The sequence below is a fragment of the Heterocephalus glaber genome, unplaced genomic scaffold, assembly GCF_053883595.1.
Source record: "Heterocephalus glaber isolate CG9 unplaced genomic scaffold, H.glaber_assembly_v1.0 deba00001509, whole genome shotgun sequence".
NCBI lineage: Eukaryota > Metazoa > Chordata > Mammalia > Rodentia > Bathyergidae > Heterocephalus > Heterocephalus glaber.
In genome coordinates this window covers 2,970,076-2,991,885 of record NW_028258325.1, presented here as the reverse complement: position 1 = coordinate 2,991,885, position 21,810 = coordinate 2,970,076, and the positions used below count along the sequence as shown (strand labels likewise).

The window sequence follows — 21,810 nt, the reverse complement described above, 5'->3', positions numbered from 1 at the left end:
CTGAGCATGGGCTCCACGGCCCCAGCAGAGGAGAGGAGACACGGCCACGCCCGCGGCTGGGAACCAACCTCACTGGTGTCCTCCTCCAGTGCACACCCACCACAGCATTTTTTCACATCTACCTAAGAAAACCATCCCGGATCTCACTGCAGGAAGCTGTGCCTACCCTCAGGTGTATGATCTACAGGCCTGGTGGCTTCCAATGCCAGCCGTGACTGAAAAGCCCCTGGGACTGACCTCGCTACTCTAGGGAGAATTCTCTTCCTGGGGTAACAACAGCAGTAGCTGTGTGGTGTTCATACAGTTGCTGTTGCCGCTGTTGCTATTATTCCAACAGTGTAACAATCATAACTACTGTTTACTGCTTGCCTGCTACGGTTGGACACGGTCCTGGGACCTTACGGTTTTTCTCTAGGTCACCAAACCACACTGAGATGTCAGTGCTGCAACTGAGACCCCTCAATCAGGACACGGAGGCCCGAGGGCTCCCCCCAGGCTGAGCTGCTGCAGGGCTGACACCACAGGTGCTGGGATTGAGCAGCCGGTCACCTGGGCGACCTACACTTCCGGGCCACAGGGTGCGGCAGGATGTGTGCTTCCGGGAGAGAAGAGAGAAGTCCCGCTGCTCCACCACCAACCCCCTCCCCCAGCTCCCGTCCTCCCGGTGACCACCCCAGGTTATTCCACATCCTCCACATAAGAAACACCAGTGAACCAGGAGACTGAGCTTAGCCAAGAAAAACAAGAGCCTAGAATTTGAAGCTGCTTTCTGACTTTAATTCTGTGCACACAGTGATGCTCAGATTACGCTTCCCATCACAATAAATAAAACCTGTTAAGAATAAAAATTATGTATCTGAAGTAAGAGTATCAGGGTCCAAGTGCACTCTGCCCAGAGCCTCTCCCCCTTCCGACCACACAGGCACGCAGGCTGCACTCCGGGAAAGGCTTGTGTGCACGGTGACTCAAGCCTCCCGCACCACGGAAGCCGGGGGCTGGGTTGGTGATTTCCAGGGGATCCTGAGTGCCAGGCAGCACTCAGTTCTCACAGGGTGAGCTCTGAGACAGGACGCTGCCTGGCAGTCAAGTCCTCCTGCAGGTTGGGTCTGCCCATTCCGATCTGATCAGCACCTGGCTCGGTTCCCCATGGCGTGGGAGTAAACACAGGCAGACATCACACACATTTCCCCACATTCTCCCCATTCGCTTATCCACAACAAGGAGCAGGTGCCCTTTGGGACCACGACATCTCCCGGCCCCTCCTGGGGGAATGCAGGAGATCCGATGGGGGCCAACAGGCAATCTGGAATTCCACCAAAGAGGGAATTTAGGGACATAGGAGGCCAAACGCTGAGATTCTTGACAGCCAAGGAAAACACGACGGTCCCCATCCCTGAAAAGGCCACATAGGGCTACACAGAAAATGGGCAGCTTTCTTGTTTTAAACCCTGGGCTTCAGTCTCAATTCTGTAACCAGTGATGCCTAATTTGGTCACAGGATCTAGCAGGGCCTTATAATCTCCTCTGTCAGAGAAGTGACAGCGCGCTATGAAGGACAGGGGACTTGAGAAAGGACAAGATGTGCTCACAGGCCCCACAGTGTCGTGGGGGAGCCAGCGCCCAGGCTGGGAGGGCGGAGGCAGTGCTTCAGGGGACAGAGCTTCCCATGGGGAAGGTGCAGATGTTGTAGACATGGAGGGGGGCGGCTGCACACACAACCATGTGACCGTGCACTGGGCACTTAAAACAGGCAGGATGGCACACTTCCTGGTATGCACGTTTCCCCACATAGAAAAATTCACTCTTTGTGGGCATAAAAAGGCATGAAATTTACACAAGGCCTGGCCCTCACATGAGAGAATTAGACTGTCCTCCCTCAGCCCTCTGAATGCTATGGAACCCTCCCTGGTTCGGGTTTCTAGAAAACACCGACCGGGTGCCATACGTCCACCAGCTCCTTCTCCTTCTCAGCCCTACAGACCTGCAATACTCCTGCCTCTGGGCCCAGTGTTATTCTCGTTTCTGAGAACATCCCACCGAGCACAGGACCATGTTTCCATGCCCCTGACCTGGCGGCGCTTTCTACACATCACACAATTCGAGAGACGCAAGAAGCATAAGAGGCAGGAGCCACTGCCAAAGCCCACAGGTCAGTTCAGCAGTAAGAATGTGGAGATGACCCTTAACCACAGGGAGCGCTGCTGCACACCAACGGGAGCACAGAGAGGATCGATCTTACTTCTTAAGGCACTCAGCACACGGGGACTATGACGTCCAGCTGTACTCCATTCACACGTGCCCCCAAAGAGGTAACAACAGCTGTGACAGTGTGAGAAATGATAACACAGTTGGGCGGACTGGACCCTGCTTTGGTGGCAAAGTCCCCGCGACTCCACCTGCAGAGCGCTGCGCCCCCCTCCCTGGGTCACTGGCCAAACCCGAGAGCCCAGCAACCCCACAGCCCGGGCTCAACTCCTGCTCACCTGGCTCTGTGGGCCATGCCTTTCTTTCTGGGGCACAGCCACCTTCCACCCTGTCCTACCCACAACAAGCCAGTCTGCCTTGAGGGCGAAGACCACTCGCCGGAGCCAGGTCCCAGGCAGCCCCGGTGCACTAGACGGCTCACCTGGTCAGGCATTTGCCGGAAAACGCTCCGAACATGAGGCGGAGCTGTCGCAGTGGCCACTTGGTTGACCTTCTGGGGTGAGGACATCCACAGTCCCTCCACACAAGGCCCTGACCATGTCCACAAAACGCTGACCCTCTGTGGCCAACAGGCTCCGCTCCAAAGCACCCACAGGATGCCCCACCTGAGCCCCATGGCTGTGAGTGGGCTTTGCTCTCAAAACTCGTGCTCCCGTATCTGGCTACGGCACAAATGAACCAGAGAAAAACTGGGTGCAAAGGAGAGTTAAGGCTTCTCGAGATGCTCAGAAAGATCCGGTCAAGACAAACTGGAAGAACAAAAGCTACCCCAGTAGGTGTGGGAGAGTCGACTGTAAATGGACAGCGCAGAGCCCTGACATTCTGGAGGTTCCGTGCCAGCTTTCCCTCACCCTAACGAGGCAGTGAGATACAATCGGCTCAGAAAGAGGGAGGGCTTGCTTGGCCCTGGAGCAGGTGTGCGGGACTGAGGAACGACTGTCTAAAACCTGGCAACACAAGCATCAGTTTACCTCACCTACCCCGTCCCCCTTGTCACCAAGACAAGAATGACTGAGTCCCCTGGAGATCTTCAGGGGAAGACAGCTGGCAGCTTTTATAACACCCTGACCCTGGTGCCCGCGATTCCAGCAGTGCTCTGCAGACAGATCTCCCTGGACAGTGTCACCTCACCCCCAAGCAGGAGCAATTATCCCACGGAGACCAGATGGAGCCCTCCGGACTTCTCCAGGGCCACCCCACAGAACCATAGCGAGCCAGGGGCCAGCCAGGCCCCAGCACAGCACAAGTGCCCATGAAAGCTGGCCACTTCCTGTCCAGCGCCGTGGGCCTTCCCCACCAGTCCCAGGCCCCGTCAGCACCTGTCTCCGACCCCAGTCCCCCTGTTTTCTCACGCTCCCCAGCTAAAGCTTTGCCTGACCTCTCGTACTTGCTGGGCTGGTTTTTAGTTTCCATCATCACCAGGTCAAAGGACCCAAATCCAATGTACTGGCACCAGCGCGGTAGAGGAACAGAACACAAGGCTTGTGAAGGGCAGCACTAGGCAAGGCCACGGCATCCCGGGGGCCCTGGATGCACCCGTGGACGGGGCCCTGTGTAAGTGACAGGACAGCAGACACGAGCTGTGCACTGTGTCGCGAACCCACCCAGCACTGGGCTCCCGCTTGGCTATGTGGACCATGGGGACTGCTGGAGGCTGGACTCTGAGCCAGGCCCCAGTGGAGACACCCCCTGCCTCCCCGGCTCACATCGGATGATCCCCACTGCAAGGAAATACGGAGCAGGGCTGGGAACTGCGTGCAACCCAACTAGGAGTGGAGTCCAGCTTCCCCGAGTGGGCGGGGGAAACTCAGCACGTGCCTCGTGTCCTCACGGTCTACCATTATTTTGCCAGCCAAATCCCCTGGGTTTGTAAGTTGGTTTTTGTTTTAGCTTTCTTTTGTCAATCTTCTGTAAGAACCCATTTCCAAGGACCTGGAGCTCCAGCAATCTGCAAGGAAATACAGGCTTCCCAAGGGGAGGTGGCCCTCAGAGGCTCCAGTCGGCAGCAGCGGTGGCCTCTGGGCCCTGAAACACAGCAGGAGCCGGGGACACTGAGGCCTCTGGTCTCCAGGGCTGGCTTCTGTCACACCTGGGCACATGCACAACCCAGGCCCTCCCCAGGGGACGGGGTCGGTCCACTCACCAGCCAGGGCTGCGGGATCTCCGGCAGAGGCATCTGCGGAGGCGCCGGCAGGCTGTTGGTCTCCGGCTTCTGAGCATGGTCCTTCACGTCAAAGCCTGCAAATGGCGGCCAAAACCAAGAGCCAGGTAAGGAGCGGAGGAGACCACTGCTGGGTGACCTCTCCAAGCCCGTGCCAGCCATGTGGTGAACAGTGCTCCTGATCCTCTACAGCCATCCGGGGAAGCGGCACTGTTATTCTCCAGGGAACAGGGGAGGAGTCTATGGCAAGAAAGGAGGGGAGGGCAAGCCCTATGGCGACATCACCAGCTAGAAGAGATGGAGCCTGATGCATCTGAGCTTCCACTCCAGACAGCATTTACTCAGATACGAAGGGACAGACACCTTCCTGGGAACCCATAAATTTTCACTGTTTTCTCCTTTCTCTCCCCTTCCCCTCTCTAGTGCTTCTGGGTACGGAGCCCAGGGTCTTCACACTGAGCTATATCCCTGGCCCTAGTTTATCTTTTATTTTGAGACAGGGTTCTGCTACGTTAAGTTGCCCGGGCTGGGCTCCAACTCAGGACCCCCCTGTTGCAGCCTTCCAGGTGCTGAGAGCACAGGTGTGCGCCTGGGAACATGGATTTCGGAAGTGTTCCCACCGCCCCCTAAATAGTAAGGTTGGTTTACGGTGCCTACGCTACTCCTGAGGGCAGCACGGCTCACACAGAGCCTCCGCCCTTCCCGGAATCGCGTTCTGGCGTGTGCCAGGCACAGGGTGCCCACATGACCAGCCCAAAGAAGACCTTGGGCAGGCACTGAGTCTCCGCGGCCTCCCTGAACAGAAATGCTACACACAGGCTGAGGACCAAATGTGCTCTGCAATACTCAGGGGCAAGAGCTCAGGACAGCCCACCATGGGCTCCCCAGACTCCCCTGGGTCTTTCCAGCCTTCCAGTGGCTGGGCGGAGTCTCCTCACCACTGCACATGCGCCCCAGGAGTGCACAAGTACAGCTGTGTGTGGAATGCTGAGAGTCCTCTAGAGAACCCATGGCACCCAGGACTGTATCAGCTCGTACAGGGTTCGTCCTCTATACCCGGAGGAGCAGCACCTGCTGCAGGCAGAGGCTCGCCTTGGAAACTTCATGAATAAATAATCTCATAAGAGGATGAACGAATGAAGAAGCTGAGCTAGAGAGGCTGTGGAAGCCAAGAAGGACCAGAAGGAGAAGGCCCGGCGCTGGTGCGGCTTACCGCGGGACGATTGGATCCGCAGGAGGATGTTGGTCAACACCGCCTTCTTCTCCCTGACAGTGGATGTCAGGTATTCGTGGTCCAGCAGCTCCAGAAAGAGGCGTAGTTCAACTATTAACTCTTCCATTGCTGAAAACAGAGGGAGGGGGGAGTCAAAATCCATCCACACAGCGCTTCACAGTTAGCCTGACCATTAAATGGCGCGTTCTAACCGGAAAAACAAGTTGGCTGAAACCAGGGCAGCTAAGGGTCCTCGCAGCCTTTCCTTACCAGACGCAGGGCTCCTTCACTTTGGCTCGGGGGCAGCAGAGCCCAGGTGGGAGAGGGCCCCATGCCCGCCACAGGTGGTGCCAGGCCCAGAGCCTGAGGCCATCACCTGGTGTTAGATGTGACGCTACATTTCAATGTCAAGAAGGAGATGGGAATTTAAGATTATACCAGTTTGCCAGTAACTCCTGGGCAGGGCTTCAGAAACCCAGTGCCCAACCCTTGCCTCTGCAGGGCCGGCTGGCTCTGCGGCCAAGATTTCGTTAGCCAGTTTATGTACTGTGACAGGAGGATGGAGCAAAGACATGTCCACTGGTGGTGCAAATAAGTGCAACGGTAAAGCTGCTTGCATCTTAGCACAAACCAAGCAGAGGCATCAAACCACATTCATGCTCACTGCCATGTTCTGCACTGTTCTCTGGCTGCAGAGTGTCTTCGGCATGTCCTGGATACCAAGCCTGCAGTAAAAGCCATCGCTTTTACTGTGTCTCCGACCTGGAGGCCGCCCCTCTCCTGCCCTGTGACCAACACACCAGCGCTCCATAGGGACCGACTAGAGCTGTGGTGATGAACCTATGGCTCCGGTGCTACTTTTCTCTTCAGACAAAAAGATGGTAATATAGGAGCTGTTTTTTCCAAACTAAAACCTCAGTATTCAGGTTTAATTGCAGTGTTGGCACTTTTCGATAACTAAGTGGGTTTGGGGTAGCAGTTAGGGTACTCGTCTCTAAAAGGTTCATCATCATTGGTCTAAAGAAACCCACTTGGGCGACTGTCCGACTTGCGAGCCACCTTGTGCCATCTCTGTTGTGTGGCATCCTTTTGACTTGGAAGAATGAATACCAGGCCAGCTGGGACTCACTCTAGCTGCCTTTATTAAATCAAGACAAACAATGGGCAACATTTGTTGCCAATGGTAAAATCTAAGCTTCCAAGCAGAAATAAGAATTTTGGAAACTTTGTATCCACCACCTGAAGAGTCCTATTATTTAGAGAGGAGTCAGGGGCAACAGTAACCACCACACGATTCTTTGATGTTGTATAAGGAGTCTACGGGAAATCTGCATGCTCTAACGCTGTAAAATCAAGTGTGGGTAAAAGTAATCTTCCTGAAACACAAAATAAACTGAGGGGTTCATATAGCGGGGACCTGTGGCGCCTCGGACTCCACCTCAAGGGAGGTCAGAGTTGAGCTGAGTTTCAGGATCATGTCAAAGACCACCCACCCTCTCCTGAAGAGGATGTGGGGAAGCTCTTCCCTCTCTACCTGCTTCCTTGCAGGAGGCCACAGTTCCCCCCTGTGCTTCCCATCATCTCAACAGTATGGATGGAGAAGCAGATATGAGGATCCAGAGTCTTCTGCCAAGCCAGACATGAAACACACCTGCAAAACCATAAAGCAATGCTACGCCTCTGATGCATGTGCACATGTGTGGGTGTGCATGTCTGTGTGTTAAACCCAGGGCCTTCACAATGTGCTACAACCCTATCCCTTATTATTAGTTTTCATTTTGAAATAGTTTTGCTGAGTTGCTCAGGTGAGCCTTGCACTTGGGATCCTCCTGCCTCAGCCTCCCCATGGGAAGACAGGCATGTGCCACCACACCTGGCTTAAATGCAGACATTTTTCATAAACATATTTACATCTATTAACATATAATGGATACATTGATAATTTTAGTGAGTTAATACCTTAAAATTTTCCAGTCTTAAAATATAATATGATAAATATTTACACATACACCCACACAAATGCAAGATCTTGGGGTCTTTTATGTGTGTGTGTCCGAACGTGTGCACACACGTGTATAGATGTGGATACAGAAACACAGAGATATATAATTTCTTGCAGTGGTGCTAAAAGCTAGAAGCAAAAGTGTTACAGACTCTCATGAGTCTATGTCCAACCCACAGCACTGCAGTCCTCTGCCACATCTTCCCTCTGTCCTCTCACATCACCTTTATCCTGCCAGGTTTACACTGGGTCCCACTGACAGTGCTGATACCTAAAAAAGACCCAAAAGCATCACCTGTCTGAAAGGCTCTATCTCCACCCTCATCCCTTGGTCTCACCCTGCCTCCTGCCTGCCCTGCCATGGACTGTGTCTCCTCCACCAGGCCCCTGTGCTGTGCCGCCTCGTCTTGGAGCCAGCCAACTGTGGTCTAAAACCGCTCACTACCAACTGTGAGCCAAAATAAACCTCTCCTTCTTGAAACTGTAGGTGCTGTGCTGTGTCCCAGTGATGAGAAAGTGACTTTCACAGGAAAGGACGAGCTGCCGCGATCCAAACTGTGCTTCAAAGTTGGGACACTCAGAGGCACAGTGGGGGAAGAGGCAGACAGATGGGCATGACAGGCTCCCAAGCCCTTCCCCGTGCGGGGCGTCAGGCTGCACGTGAGTCCCGGGTGGCCCATGTAACCTTGTAGTAAGGCATCATCGCGTTCTTTTCCTCAAGCCAATCTGTTAGTTTTCTGTTTACCTGAAATCACAACCAAAAGATTCTCAAGACATAGCAGAGAGCCACAACTGTTAGAAAAGCTGCTCTGTTTCAGAATTTTCACAGACAAAGCCACGAAGTCTACACATGCTGCGCCTTTCTCCCAGCCTTCTCCAGCTGCATGTCCCGAGCAGCTCTTCCTGGGCCTGGTCACCTCCTGCCAGCTGTCCTGATGACCAGCGGTGCTGCCAACTGCACACTCACTGGCCGGGGGCGCATTTGGTGTTTGTGGGGTTTCTTTCGCTCGCAGTAGCTGGTCAAGCAGCTCAGAGCTGGTCCCACGCTCTGCTCATCTCCAAAGAGCTCCGAGCAGCCAAGAGCACGGTGCACACAGAAAGCACACCACCGAATGAATGGCTGCTGAAATCAGGGCCCCGTGTTCTGAAAGCATGGGGTAAACGGCCCCGCACCAGGCACCCATGTGGTCTGTCCCAGACAGAGCACCTGGTGGCCACCGGGGACACGGTGAGTACCGGTTTTGGCTGGGATCATCCATTGGACATGGCTAACAAATATTTTTAATGTGACCCCAATAAATATACCAACAAATTTTGTTTCGTTTCTGAAACTAAACAAATGAGTCTATGGTGGAAATAAGAATAGGAGGAGGTCTAAGAACAAGGGAGAGGGCTGGGGCTTTAGCTCAGTGGTTCCAGCACCTGCCTCGCAAGCGCAAGGTCCCGAGTTCGATCCCTGGTACAAAAAAAAACCTTAGAACAAGGGAGAGTGGCCAGACCACTGAGCTCCTGGAACATAAAGGTTCTACCACTAAACAGCGTCGCACTGATGTGTGAACTCCCAGCGGGATCAACAGAAAGCCTGAGACTGGACTCAAATTCACGTGGAAATACAGCATGTGGGAAAAGGCAATGCCTCCCAATCAGCAAAAAAAATGGCCAACTTAATAATTAGGGTGAATAGCTCAAAGCAGTAGCCACTTCGGGGGGAAAAAGGTAAAACTGAATACATAACATCCTACACCAGAAAAACTTCAAAGACATCTGAGAATCTAAATATAAGAAACAAAACCATTCTGGTCCCAGAAGAAAGAGGTGAATGCTTTCATAACCTTGGCCTAGCAGAAGACTGTCTGACGGTGACTCGAAGTCAGGCGTGAAAACACAGGGCAGGCCAAGGGGATAGCTCAGCAACACGTGGAGTCCGAACTACAGCCCTACGGGGACACAGAGGGCACAGCACATGCTCCCGTCCTTGGGGCAAGTGCACAGCAAGGCACAGCCATCTGCGGGCCGACTCCGCCCAGGGTGGCCGTGGGAGTCCTCCATGCACTGGGGAACTGTGTCACCCCTCTCTCTGAGGACCCTGGGCCAGATCCAAGGCTCTAGCTCAGAAGCTCCGGGACAATCCTGCATGTCAGAAAAACCTCGTTCCTTCCACTCTTCTTTCCGAGAACTTCTCCAATCCTGTACCAGCATCGTGATCCACCAGCCCTCCTCATGTTCCAGCTTCATCTCTTTCCACATCTGCTGGTGCCTCACATCCAGCAGTTCCCACACCCAGCATGCCTGCTCTGCCCACAGGCCTTTGCATGTGCCGCCGGTCTCTGCCTGGTCCCTCACACGCCCCCTGCACCTGGCTCTCTCCTGACAACCCCTTAGGACACCTCTGATCAGCCCTGTCCCGGGGGTCAGAGGTCATCTTGGCAGGCCCGAGGCAGCCTGTGGGCAGGGAGCCCTGTCTGACTTCTCCGCCTGGAATGTCTAGTAGGCTGCCCAGAAAGCCTCAGTGACAGGCGGTGAGTTAATCACTGTGTTCCCAGTTCTCCCCAGCCAACAGAATCCCTGAGATTGTCCTAAAGAGGAAATCGAAGACACCGGGTTGTCCTCCAGTATTAACCAGTCCTCTGCGATACACGTGGAACATCCCATTCAGAGCAGAGGAACTGATTCCCACAGCTCATTTCCTCCCTCAGCTGACGGCCGCCCTGCAGCTCCCTCCACATCAGGGCAGATCAGACTCTGAGGCCTCAAAGCAGACGCGCTGGGGCGAGAGTGAGGCCCTTGCATACTTTCCCTTATAGGGTTATAGTTCAGACTCCTCTCGGCCTCTTCCAAATATTCCCACAGCCCTCTGCAGATAATCTAAATGGGCTGCTTAAAGGTTGATCTAAGAAATCTCAGAAAAAGCAGCCCAGCCTTAGCTGCTGTCTGGGTGGAAAGAAAGATTCCCCGGGGAGAGGACATCTGGATTCTTTAACAATCCAGATGACCACTCGAGGAGGCCGGGAGGCTGCTGAATACAGGTCCCCCATTCCTGACTCAGTTCCCAGATGGAAAGCTGTTATCTCCCCAGCAAGGTTTCGGGCTCTCTGGGATCCGAGACCTGTGAGCACCAGGTGTAAGCCCCACAGAACACATTCTTTGGGGATTATCAGATCCTTGAGAGTCAGACGGACTCAGGCTTGGAAGATGCAATCCTAGTCGAAATCTCCTTCTACTGTTAGAAAGCCAGAGCCAGAGGCGAGGTCTGGACGTGTTTTCACTAATCACAACGATACCCGTGACCTGCTAACCCTGCAGGACCCACACTTCCCGTTCCCAGGCGGGGGAAGACACCTGACAGTAAACCAAGCTGGCCGCGGACAAAAGTCTTCAGTGAGATCCCAAAAGCACAGGCTTCCCTTGCGCACAATGTGGTTCCACGTAACCCAGTAGTCAAGCTGCTCAGTGCTGGCTGTGCTCCAAGACTACTCAAAACTTACAGACCAGTGCGATGCCGTCAGAGACCCCGAAGGTGGACACAGGCATGCTCAGGACGGCTGCCCCAGGACTGGGGCAGGGGCTGCTGGGTCTCCACGCTGAGAAGGGACCCAGAGTTGGCTGGAGATGAGAAGACTCAGGTGGTCACTAGAACACAGATGACAGCGACAGAAGCGTGGGCCGGAGAGCAAAGCTACACTCTATTTATTGCAAAATGCTGGAAATGTACTGAGAGCAACAGTGATAAATTCATTGCACAAGTATCGGGGGGTGCAGTGGGGTACACCGAGATATGCAGAGCAGACACGGTTCCTTACACAGCAAGGAGGAGCAAGCAAACTGCGCCCCAGTAAATAAGGTCGGAAATCATACTGGGAACCATGAAAAGACAACGCCCAGGCTGCGTGTGTGGCCCGGGGGTGGAGTTGGCCTAGCATGGACGAGGCCCTGGGCCCCGTCCCCAGCACCCAAAACAGCAAAACAACAAAACAGCAACAACAACAACAACAACACAGAAAGCATCCAGCCAACAAGTCTACGTCAAATTCTCAAAATCTCATGTTTTATTCTTCTAGGTCAATTAAAAGAAATAAAACGGGAACAAAGTCACCTGCACAATGCTGAAAACTATTGAAAACAAAAGTAAAATCAAATCAACTGAAGGGCCAGAGAAGTAGCTCATTGGCACCACACCTGCCCGGCAAGCACAAGGTCCTGAGTTCATTCCCTGGTACCAGAAAAAAAAGTCAAATCAACTGAACCCAAAACAGGGCAATGACACAGCCCTCAGCAACGAGCACTAATGAACTACAGGCTTTTCTTTGTGGGGCTCCTGGGGATTGAGCCCAGGTTCTTTGCACTGAGCTTCATCCCCAGGCCTCTCTTAATTTCGAGACAGATGACCTCACTAAGTTGCTGAACTGTCCAGGCTTTGCTCAAACTTGCAGTCCTCCTGCCTCAGCCTCCCACTGCACTGGGTTTGCAGGCATGCGCCACCACACCCAGCTGTACTGAGGCTCTAAGTCAGCTACCCTTCTGTCCCAAGGGTCAGGGCCTCCTACCCTTCCTGGAAACCCAGTTTCTTCCTAGATACGAAGTGTCACTCCATCACTGTGTGGCACTACTATCATTCACTTAGTTGTCGTACTATTTGTTTTTATCCTATAAAGAACAGTTATTAACTTTAGGAAAACTTTGACACAAAAACTTCTTAAAACAGGAGACTGTGGTCATCTACTTTGGAAAAACAAGTTGCTTAATACGCAGAAGTGATTTGCAGCATGGTTCACCTGAGTGCACTGGACCACAGCTCTCACAGCACCACCTCTCCCGCTGCCCCTGCTGCCCCACACCCTGCCAGCACCATCTGTGCCCTCTGTGCCCACCCTGTGCCAGGAGGCCTCGACAGGGAGCCCTTAGCCCTTAGGGAGCAAGAGGGCATCAGCGCTGGGCAAAGGGGGAGGGGAGGGGAGACGGTGACAACCTCACAGCTTCCCCGAGACACGGGACACGGACAGAAGAAGGGGGACCTGAGTGCTGCAGTTGCAGAAAACTCCAGGCTCTGACTGCCCACAAGAGAACGCCACCAAACACTTCAGGGGAAAATACAAACAAAGAGAAGGGCCGACGAATAGTAAGGCACTACAAGGACCCAAAATAGGCCGATAGCCCTCATGAACAGTCACAATTTTAGCAAATTAACCTCAATGCTCCACAACAAGGGAAACACGTGTTATATCAAATGGGGGTTATCCTTGGGTTAAAGGTGGTGGTAACTGGGTTTGTTTTGTTTTTGTGACACTGGGGATTGAACCTGGGGCCTTCACACTGAGCTATGCTCCCAGCTCCTTTTATCTTGAGATGGCGTCTTCCTAAATTGCCCAAATGGGACTTAAACTTGGAGTCCTTCTGCCTCAGCTTCCCAAGTGGTGAGATTACATGCATACACCACCACACCCAGCTAGGGTCACTTTAACATTAGAAAATCAGTAAGTATAATTTTCCAAAATTAGCAGACTATGAAAGACAAACTACATGGCCATCTGCATAGAGGGAGAAAAAGCATTTGATAAAATCCAGCACGCGTTGCGGGGAGGGGACTGAGGAAAGGAGGAATGCAAGCAGAAGGCCTCAACCCAGTAAAGGCCTGGCAAAGAGCCTGAAGTTTCCCAGCCTTAGGGTGAACAGCTGGCTCCACTCACCCTGTGGTGGAGAACAGCACCATATTATCTGATCTCATGACACCAACTCATTACACAAAAATCAAGAGCATTTCTGCACACTTGCAGTAAACAATAAATAGGAAACTGAATTATTAAAATACTCTTTACAAGAGCTGGGGATTTAGCTCAGTAGTTCTGCTGCCTGTCTTGCAAGCACAAGGTCCTGAGATCGAATCCCAGTACCAAAAGAAAATAGTATTTACAGCTGGATGTAGCACCACACGCCTGTAATCCCAGCACTTTGGAAGGCTGAGGGAGAAGGGTTCAAAGTTCAAACCCAGTCCAGGCAATTTAGCAACTGAGTAAGATCTGATGTCAAAATTTTTTAAAAAAATTTAAAACAGGCTAGAGGATGTAGCCCAGCGCAAAAGCTCTGGGTTCAATTACCAATACTGCAAAACAAACAAACAAACAAAACCCACTAGCACCAAAACTATGAACTATTTCAGGATAAATTTGACAAATCCAGAGCAAGTCAATCACCCACACTGAAAACTACAAGACATTGTTCAGATAAATTCTAAGAGACCTGAAAAACTAGAAAAAAAGCCCATGTTTGTGAATCATTGTGGATCATCAGTACTGTTAAGATAGTGATGAATCAATTCAATTAATTCTAACCCAAAGCCCAACAGGTACCTTTGTAGACACCAACAGGCTGATTCCAAGCTTTTGTGAAATGCAAAGGACTTGGGACAGACAGCTGAAACAACTCAGAAAGTAAAAGAAAGAAGACTTAATTGCTAGCTCTCAAAACTGACTGAAAACCCACAGCAGTGAGACAGCACAGCACTGGCATACAGCTAGAAGCTGGCGTAGAACAGAGCGCCTAATACCGTCCGCTGAAGCACAGCCGTGCCTATTTGTTCTCAGGTTATCAATGGCTGCGTCCGAAATATCATAGCAGAGGCTGAGAAACTGCCACAGAGACCTCGTGGCCTACAATCCTGAAGTATTTCTGTCTACCTTAAGAGAACACCTGCCAGCCTGGAGACCAGGACAGGAGATAAAATCCAGTGGAATTTCAAGGCAATGTGATGGGAAAGGATGATCTTTTTAAAAAATGATGCCAGAACTACTGATGTGCTTTATACATGCCATGTTTAAAGGGTAACCAGCTCTTTACCTCATACCATATACAGACATTCGCTCAAATCGGAGCACAGCCCTAAGTGTGAAAGCTAAAACTTTAAAAGTGAGTCTGGCAGATTCCTTTAAATAAGACAGAAAAAGCAGAACTGTGAAAGAAGAACTCTATAAATTACACTTCACGAAAATAAAAAATGCATGCTCTTGAAAATTACTTTTCCAAAGATAAAAGAGCAAGCCAGGGATTGGGAACAATATCTGCAAAATATATATCCAACGAGGACTTGCGTTTGGAATGTATTTTTTTCAATCTCAGCCATATCAATACTCAAACAACCCCATTTTTTAAGCTGGGCAAAAGATCTAAATTGACACTTCACCCAAGAAGATGTAAGTGCAACGAAAAAACACATGAAAAGATGCTCTGCTCTGTGTCAGTTATTAGGGAAACACACATTAAACTGCTATGAAATGTCACCCTTCCCCATGCAATGGCCAAGGATGCAAACACTGACCACCAGGCGTTGGCCGGGGTGTGGAGGTGGCCCGACTGACATGCTGCTCCTAGGAATGCGGGGTGACGCCACAGTTTGGGAGCCAGTCTGACAATTTCTCACGGGTTAAACACGCACGCACCGATGTGCGCTGTGCCCTCTCCGAGGGGCTGATCCTCTATTCCCAGCGAGGGCACCTTCTCCCAGGAGAAAGAGCCCTGCTTGCATGCAGGGACAGAAATCCCACCGATACATGGGCGAGAGCACAGTCGCTAAAACCCTGGGCCCGGTCTGTTGAGAGACACTGGTATTTACTAAGACCAATAAAAACTACACCCACACAGACGCAGAAACAAATGTCCACAGCAGCTTTATTGGTAAAAGTGAAAAAGTAGAAAAAACCCAAATAAAACAAGGGCAGTAAGTGAAATGGGGAGCAAGTGAACGGATGGAACTGAAGATCACTAGCCTTAAAGCCTGCAGGTCACGCTCTGCTCTCCACACCGACTTCTGATCATTCACTCATTTACCAGGCTTTTATCCATCTGGGGGGGTGGGTCCTCCTAATCTTAGAGGACAGACACAGGAGCGTGAGGGCGCCCATCCATCCCAGGTTTGCCCAGGAGGCCGCTGGCTTCACCTGTGATCCCAGCAGACTGACTAAAGGAGTCCTCTCCCACCCCGCTCCTCCTTACTGAAGACCCTGGATTTCAGGGCCACCACGCATGGAACTGGGCTGTGCCTGCTTTCTGGTCTCTTTCCAAGCTCCAGACCCTACTGCCCTTCACAGTGGCTCGCCATGCCCAAGAGCCCAACGGTGCCGGCAGCCCGGGGCCCCTGGACCAGTGAGCAGATAGTAAAGCTCAGCCTGTGAGCACAGCAGAATGTGATTCAGCCCAAAGAAGGAAGGGATCCTGAGCACGCTGCAGTGGGATGGACCCCAAGACTGCACCAAGCGAAGAGCCAGCCACTACCGGACACATGCTGCAGACCCCACTCCTACAAAGTTCCGAGAAGCAGAAAATTCAGACAGGCGGCGGAATGGTGGGTGCTGGGAGGGCAGACGTGGGGACAGTTTCCATTTGGGAGGGGGCGACGCTGTGCAGCTCAGTGCCTCTGAACCGAACACAAGCGATGGAAACAGTGTCCACGGCCGCAGTTCTAACAAATACAATAAATGCAAACAAACAAAAAGAAAGGTTGTTTGCTGCCTCTCTAAACATGTGAGGGCTCTAAGCTCCTGCTGGATAAGGTTTTCCCTGCGCTCCAGCTGCTGCCCTTGTCACTCTGGCCCCAGTGTCCTCGAAAGTTCACTGCCTCCCTTGTTCCCCTCCCGTGTGGCAGCATGGCACAATCCAACACTGTCAGGTCGCCCCTCGGACTTCCTGCCAATGACCTTGGCTCCTAGTCTCTGCGGCGTGCTGGCCTTGGCCCCTCATCTTGCCCAACAATCAAAACTCCTCTCTCCAAGTAGAGGCAAAGCCGGTCCAGAGGGCCTTGCGGGACTGGGCTGAAGTCCACAGGGTTCACGGCAGACCGAGCACCCCTTGGTCTATGCCCGGGCCCTGGTCACGAGTCAATTTACTCACACATTTCCTCATAAAATGGTCAGCTCTTCACTAACTAGTAAGAACTGAACAGTAAAGGAAGAAAAGTCTGTACCATTTCTAACAGCATTAAAATATGTAGAATTCACAAGGATAAACTTAAACTCAGTGAAAGACCTATGAACTCACAACACGAGATGGAAAATACAATGAAGACCTAAACTAGAGGAGAGAGGCAGGAGCGGCAGAATAAAGAGCCCACGCTGCTAAGAGAATCATCTCCTCACGTCGTCTGTGGACTCAACAGAGTCCCAGTCAAGATTCCAGAAGTGGGGGCCGGGATTTAGCTCAGCAATTTCGCCGCCTGCTGTGCAAGCACAAGGACTCGAGTTTGATCCCCGGTACCAAAAAAAAACGGCTCCAGAAGTAGGTGACTTGGGGCCAGAAGAAAGGTTATTTCTACCATGAAAAGCACAGAGATAGCCAAACAATAAACCCACACTTAAAGGACAATGGGTCTGTGATAGAGATGCCCAGACAATGCAATGCAGGACAAACACTCTCTGGAACAAGATACTGCTACCGATATGGAAAGGCCCTGGGCTCCACACCTCCATCACACCACATGAGAAGCAATCAGACCTAAACAGAAGGCATAGCACATCTACAGGACACCAGAGGACAAAATATTTATGACTTCAGGTTAGGCCAAGATTTCTAAGGATACCAAAAGAACTAACAAATAAAAATATGAATAAACAGAATTTTTAAAATGAAATCACTACAAAAATGGGAAGAAAACATTTACAATACAGTACTTGTGACTGACAAAACATTTATAGCAATGCTCCAAACACTGAAAATATAGAAAGACACCCTAATAAATCAAAGAGTAAGAGACATTTCACCATTACTCATTAAGTGAATGCAAACTGAAACCGTGGTAACCAGCCCCAAGGCCAGAGTAATTAAAACTTAAATGACTGATAATACAAAGCCTCCCCAGAATGGTAGAAAACCCAGAATCCCCGTATGTTGGCGAATGGCATAGTGTCTGGTGGTTCTAAGCTCTTGTTGTCCCATCCAAAGAATTGCCAGGACAATCGATGAATGTGTAACAGTAACATTTACTTAAAGTGAAAGAAGAAAAGGAAAAGGAGGAGAAGGAGAAGGAGAAGGGAAGGAGAAGGGGAGGAGGAGGAGGAGGAGGAGGAGGAGGAGGAGGAGGAGGAGGAGGAGGAGGAGGAGGAAGGAAGTGCAAAAAGAGGTAAGAATAGTGAAGACGCACCCTGCCCGCAGGATGGGCCAGTGCAAAGGGAGGGCAGCAGTGGCCACAGTCCACGGCCACCATCTTTCACACCCTCTCTTGCCATCTGATCCGGTCCATCGGAAGCTGCTCTGCACGCGAATCCTGGCTGGTCTGACAGTTTTCCATGATTGACAGGTCCCACCCATTGTCCAGCCAGGTTGCCCACCCTAGTCTCCTGCCTCATCCATTTTCCCAGGGGAAAGGAATGGGGAGCAATCCCTTTGGGGAAGAGTCTGGCAGCTTCTCATAAAGCCAAAGGTGACTTACCACGTTAGCACTGATTCACTCACAACAGCTTACCCAAGACAGTGCCGCACATGTCCACACAGCAACATGCCAACTCTGTTCACAACAGCCCAAATGAACATAACCTAAAGGACCATCCACAAGCAGGTGGGGAAACAAATTATGCTGTGTCACACAATGGAATAACAGTCAGCAATCCCCACCCATACACTTAGGCCAGATGAATCTCGGAACCCCTATGTGGAAGACGCTAACAAAGTACATGGTGTGCTTCCACTGCTATAAGATTCCAGGCCAGCAAAATGCATCTGCAGCACAGAGCTAGCAGATCAGTGGTCCCCTGAGTCTGTGTGGCAGGGAAGGCGGATGCAAAGGCTGTGAGTGGATCCGGGGTGAGGGGTGAGTTCTGCCACCTTCACGGGCCAGGACTCTGGAGCCCAAGAAGGCCACCAGGGCTGAAGAAGAGTCAGAGAAAAACTCCCAGTTCTGTGATGTGGAATTCAACAGGAAACACTGCGCACTCTGTTGGGGACACAAGGTCTGGGTAAGCACGATGTAAAAGGCTCTGTTCCATAGCAGCGGGACCTGGAAAGCAAGCATGTGGGACAGCTCGGCACTGGAAGGGCTAACTCTGCTTAGGGTCCAGGCAGGGGATCATGAAGGGAGGGAAGCGCATCCTGACGGTGTATCAAAGAGAAGCCATAAAGCCATAAATGAAAGGGAAGAGCAGGAAGGTGGAGATTAAACACAGTACCATTAAATAAAGAACAATAAAGCATGTTTTCTTCTCCTTTTGCTGGTGAGGAAAATGAAGTTTAGAGGGGTGAACAGCCCACACGGCCAGAAAGGACAAGAGCAACTCAAATGCAACCGGTCTGCCTCCCCCAAAGCAGAAAGACTCTGCTGAAAGGAACCAGTGCAGCATCCCCTGCACTGACAGCCTCACCCTGACTGAATTCTCTCTCTCTCTCCCTCTCTCTCTCTCTGACTCTGGGAAGGTATCTCCCACAGGGCTGTGGCTACAAAGCAGACAGAACCCCAGGGAACAAAGGGATGTCCAGGGGAGAGGACTAAAACTCTACCCCAGACACCAGGGTAGAGACCTCTTGATGGCACCCCAGGGCATCACCGTGGCCTGGCACTGCCTGAAGCAGAGGGGTGCTGCTCAGCATGACACTTAGGCTGTGGTCAAGCCTCGAGGCTGCCCCAAGCTGCCCGGGGCCTCCTCCTCCGGCCTGCAGCTGTCAGAGGGGCAGATCACTGACACTCAGGGACACAAGCTTTGGCGGGAGGCGTGGAGGCTTTGAGCTGACAATGGCCCTCGGCACTCACTCCCGGGAGATGCAGGGAGGGGACAGGCGCAGAGAAGGGGCTACTGGGACGCCAGGTGCCAGCTGTGAGACACCACACTGCCAACAGCCGAGACAACAGCCGTCTCCCATTCAGCTCCATCTGCTCACACCCGGCTCCATTAGGCATCTCTGGCCATTGTTCCACTGAACAACAAGCCTGTGCTGATCAAGTGATGGAAAGGGGAACTTTGGATCCATGGACAGAGGAAGGAGACAGCAGCTTCTGGGAGGCTGAGACCCCAGACAGACCTCCACACCTTCGACTCCGGCACCCGAGCCCAGCCTGCTGGGAGGACTGCACCTGCCAGTCAAGGGGGCCCACCAAGGAGAATGGGGGGCAGGAACATCCCCCTGAGATGGCAAGAGCAGATGGAGGGCCCAAACACATGGCCCCGAAATGCAGGGCAGAACATTCCCTCACGAACTGTCAGATACTCCATGTGATGGATGGGGAAACTGAGGCACAGGGGGACAAGGGACCACAGGAGTGGCTCATTCTCTCTGACTAGCCTACAACTCTGCACTGCTCCACGGTATCGAACAACAACACTGCCTTTCTCTCAGGGCTCTGCCAAGCTGTCTGAAGAGGCGAAGAGACATAAAGCCGTCTGCTCGGTACTGAGGACGTATTATTCTACCTGAGCAACAGAGGGTCCACGGGAGGCCTTCGTCTCTGCTCCAGACCGGCCACCCCACACCGCACTTCTTCCATGTGTCATGGGGCCACCCTCGCTCAGGGGCCTCCTTACAGGAGGGGTCTGAGCGGGGCTCGAGAGTCTGTACTTCCAACCAGTGCCTCGGGACCCCAGTGCTCAGTCTGTGGGTCTCGCTGGTGAGGCCACGCCCTGAGTCAGGATGCACCAAGCAGAGGGCATCTGACAGTGCCCTTAAGAAGCAACAGAGGCCACTGTCACCCCCTCCGCAGTCTCAGAGGGCCCAGAGGGCTTCCACAGAGACTGAATTCAAGTCCCCTCCCCACATGAGGAGGCAGCTAAACAAGTACTGAGGTCCCCGGCCCTGGCTGGGCACCTGGCTGATCGCTCCCACGCTATCACATTCAACGGGGCCTGAAACGGCTCAGGAATGATGAGGGTCTACACGGCTCATGCCCCATCTCGTCAGGGATGACAGCCCAAATCGGGATCCATGCCAGCCCTGGCATACAGCCCTGGCATCACTGTTCATCATCAGGTCGGCCTTCAGGGGACAACAGAGGGCTGAGCAGTCGCGGCAGAAATTTAAAGCTCTAAATATGTGCCATCCTGTCGCCAGCCTGAAGCCTGAACTCACCGACAGTCCCGAGTGCTCTCAGATGCCACTCTCCTGCGTGAGTGAGAGACAGAAGCCAGTCCCCACACACTCCCAACTAGCGGCCACTGAGCAGTCCAGCTGTCACAGCCGGGGAGCTCGAGGCCAGCTGGACCGGTGCAGGCACCATGCAGACACTTGGACTGCTATAACCTCTTTGATGCAGTAAGACACACCCCGGTACCGTGGCAGATCTACCCATGCCATGTTGGACTTGGCACCTGACCCCGGGAAATGTGCCCTCCCCGAGAAGCCCTGTGGCAGCACAAGGAGAGCCCAGCCCCAGACCTGCCCGGAGAAGCCACCTTCAGGCCGCTGTCCACTAAATAAAACATCCTGCTGTGCCCAGAGCAGTACTGAGTAGGAAAAGAACCTGCAGATTCGGAAATAATCTGGACTTTTACAGAAAAAGATTGCTTGCAACTGCTCTGGGTATTCAGGGAATTAATCTCCAAAACAGGAAAAGCTGAAACTCAAGACAAAGGACCCCATTCTAACACTGCAAGCGTTCGGAGCAGTGCGGCTACATCACAAGGCAGCCTGGGAGCTGAGAACAGGGACCCCAGGTCAGAGCAGCCTCTGTCTCCCCAGATCCACAGCCTCCACGGCACCTGCTGCTTCTGTAAAGCTGCACCTCGCGCCATCTCCACTGCCCCTTCCTGCAGCTGGGCCTCAGCTCTTCTGGTCCCATCTTCTAGTCACAGGAAGAGGAAGTGCTGCGGCCCCAAGCTCCTGCTGGCCCAGAGGAGGAGCCTCAGGCTCCCGACAGCAGGCACCGGATCCGGATCCGGTCTCAAGCCACCAGGGGAGCGAGGGCTGAGCTGCTCTCCAGGGATGGGGGAGCTGGGGAGGCCGCATCTGTCTTGGCCCAGGACCGGCAGATGGATCCCAATGCTGAGCGCATGGGCCTGGGGGCGGGCGGCAAGCACCACGGCTGGGTAGCATATGCCAAGGTGCTAATGGAAACACATTAGAGGAGACGGCGCTCACACACTTGCAGTTTGGGGGTTGGGAGCTGCCATCCTCGGAATGGATGAGAGCTGGGCTCCAGGAAAACGCAATGACAGAACCGTCTGGACCCAGGGAGCAGACAGACCAAGGTGCTGGAAGGACTGGACCGAGGTTCGGCCCTGCCCCAGGCTGCCTGCTGAGGCCTCGCATCCACTGGTGCTGGCACAG

General features: G+C 52.7%; 1 protein-coding gene across 5 annotated transcripts in view; it reads right to left on the bottom strand.

Annotated features, from left to right (window-relative positions):
* Positions 1-21,810, bottom strand: part of Afap1 (actin filament associated protein 1) — a 111,176-nt gene that overhangs the window by 56,587 nt on the left and 32,779 nt on the right. For 4 of the 5 annotated variants that reach the window (XM_013073041.3, XM_013073040.3, XM_004847337.4 and 1 more), the window contains exons 2-3: positions 5,580-5,708; positions 4,349-4,443 (exon numbers count right to left, since the gene is read on the bottom strand). In XM_013073041.3, coding sequence (XP_012928495.1) covers positions 4,349-4,443; positions 5,580-5,706 — 222 coding nt within the window. In that variant the 5' untranslated portion in view covers positions 5,707-5,708. Of the gene's footprint in view, positions 1-4,348; positions 4,444-5,579; positions 5,709-21,242; positions 21,263-21,810 lie in introns of those variants that run through there. The other variant, XM_087187294.1, reaches the window with a different exon arrangement.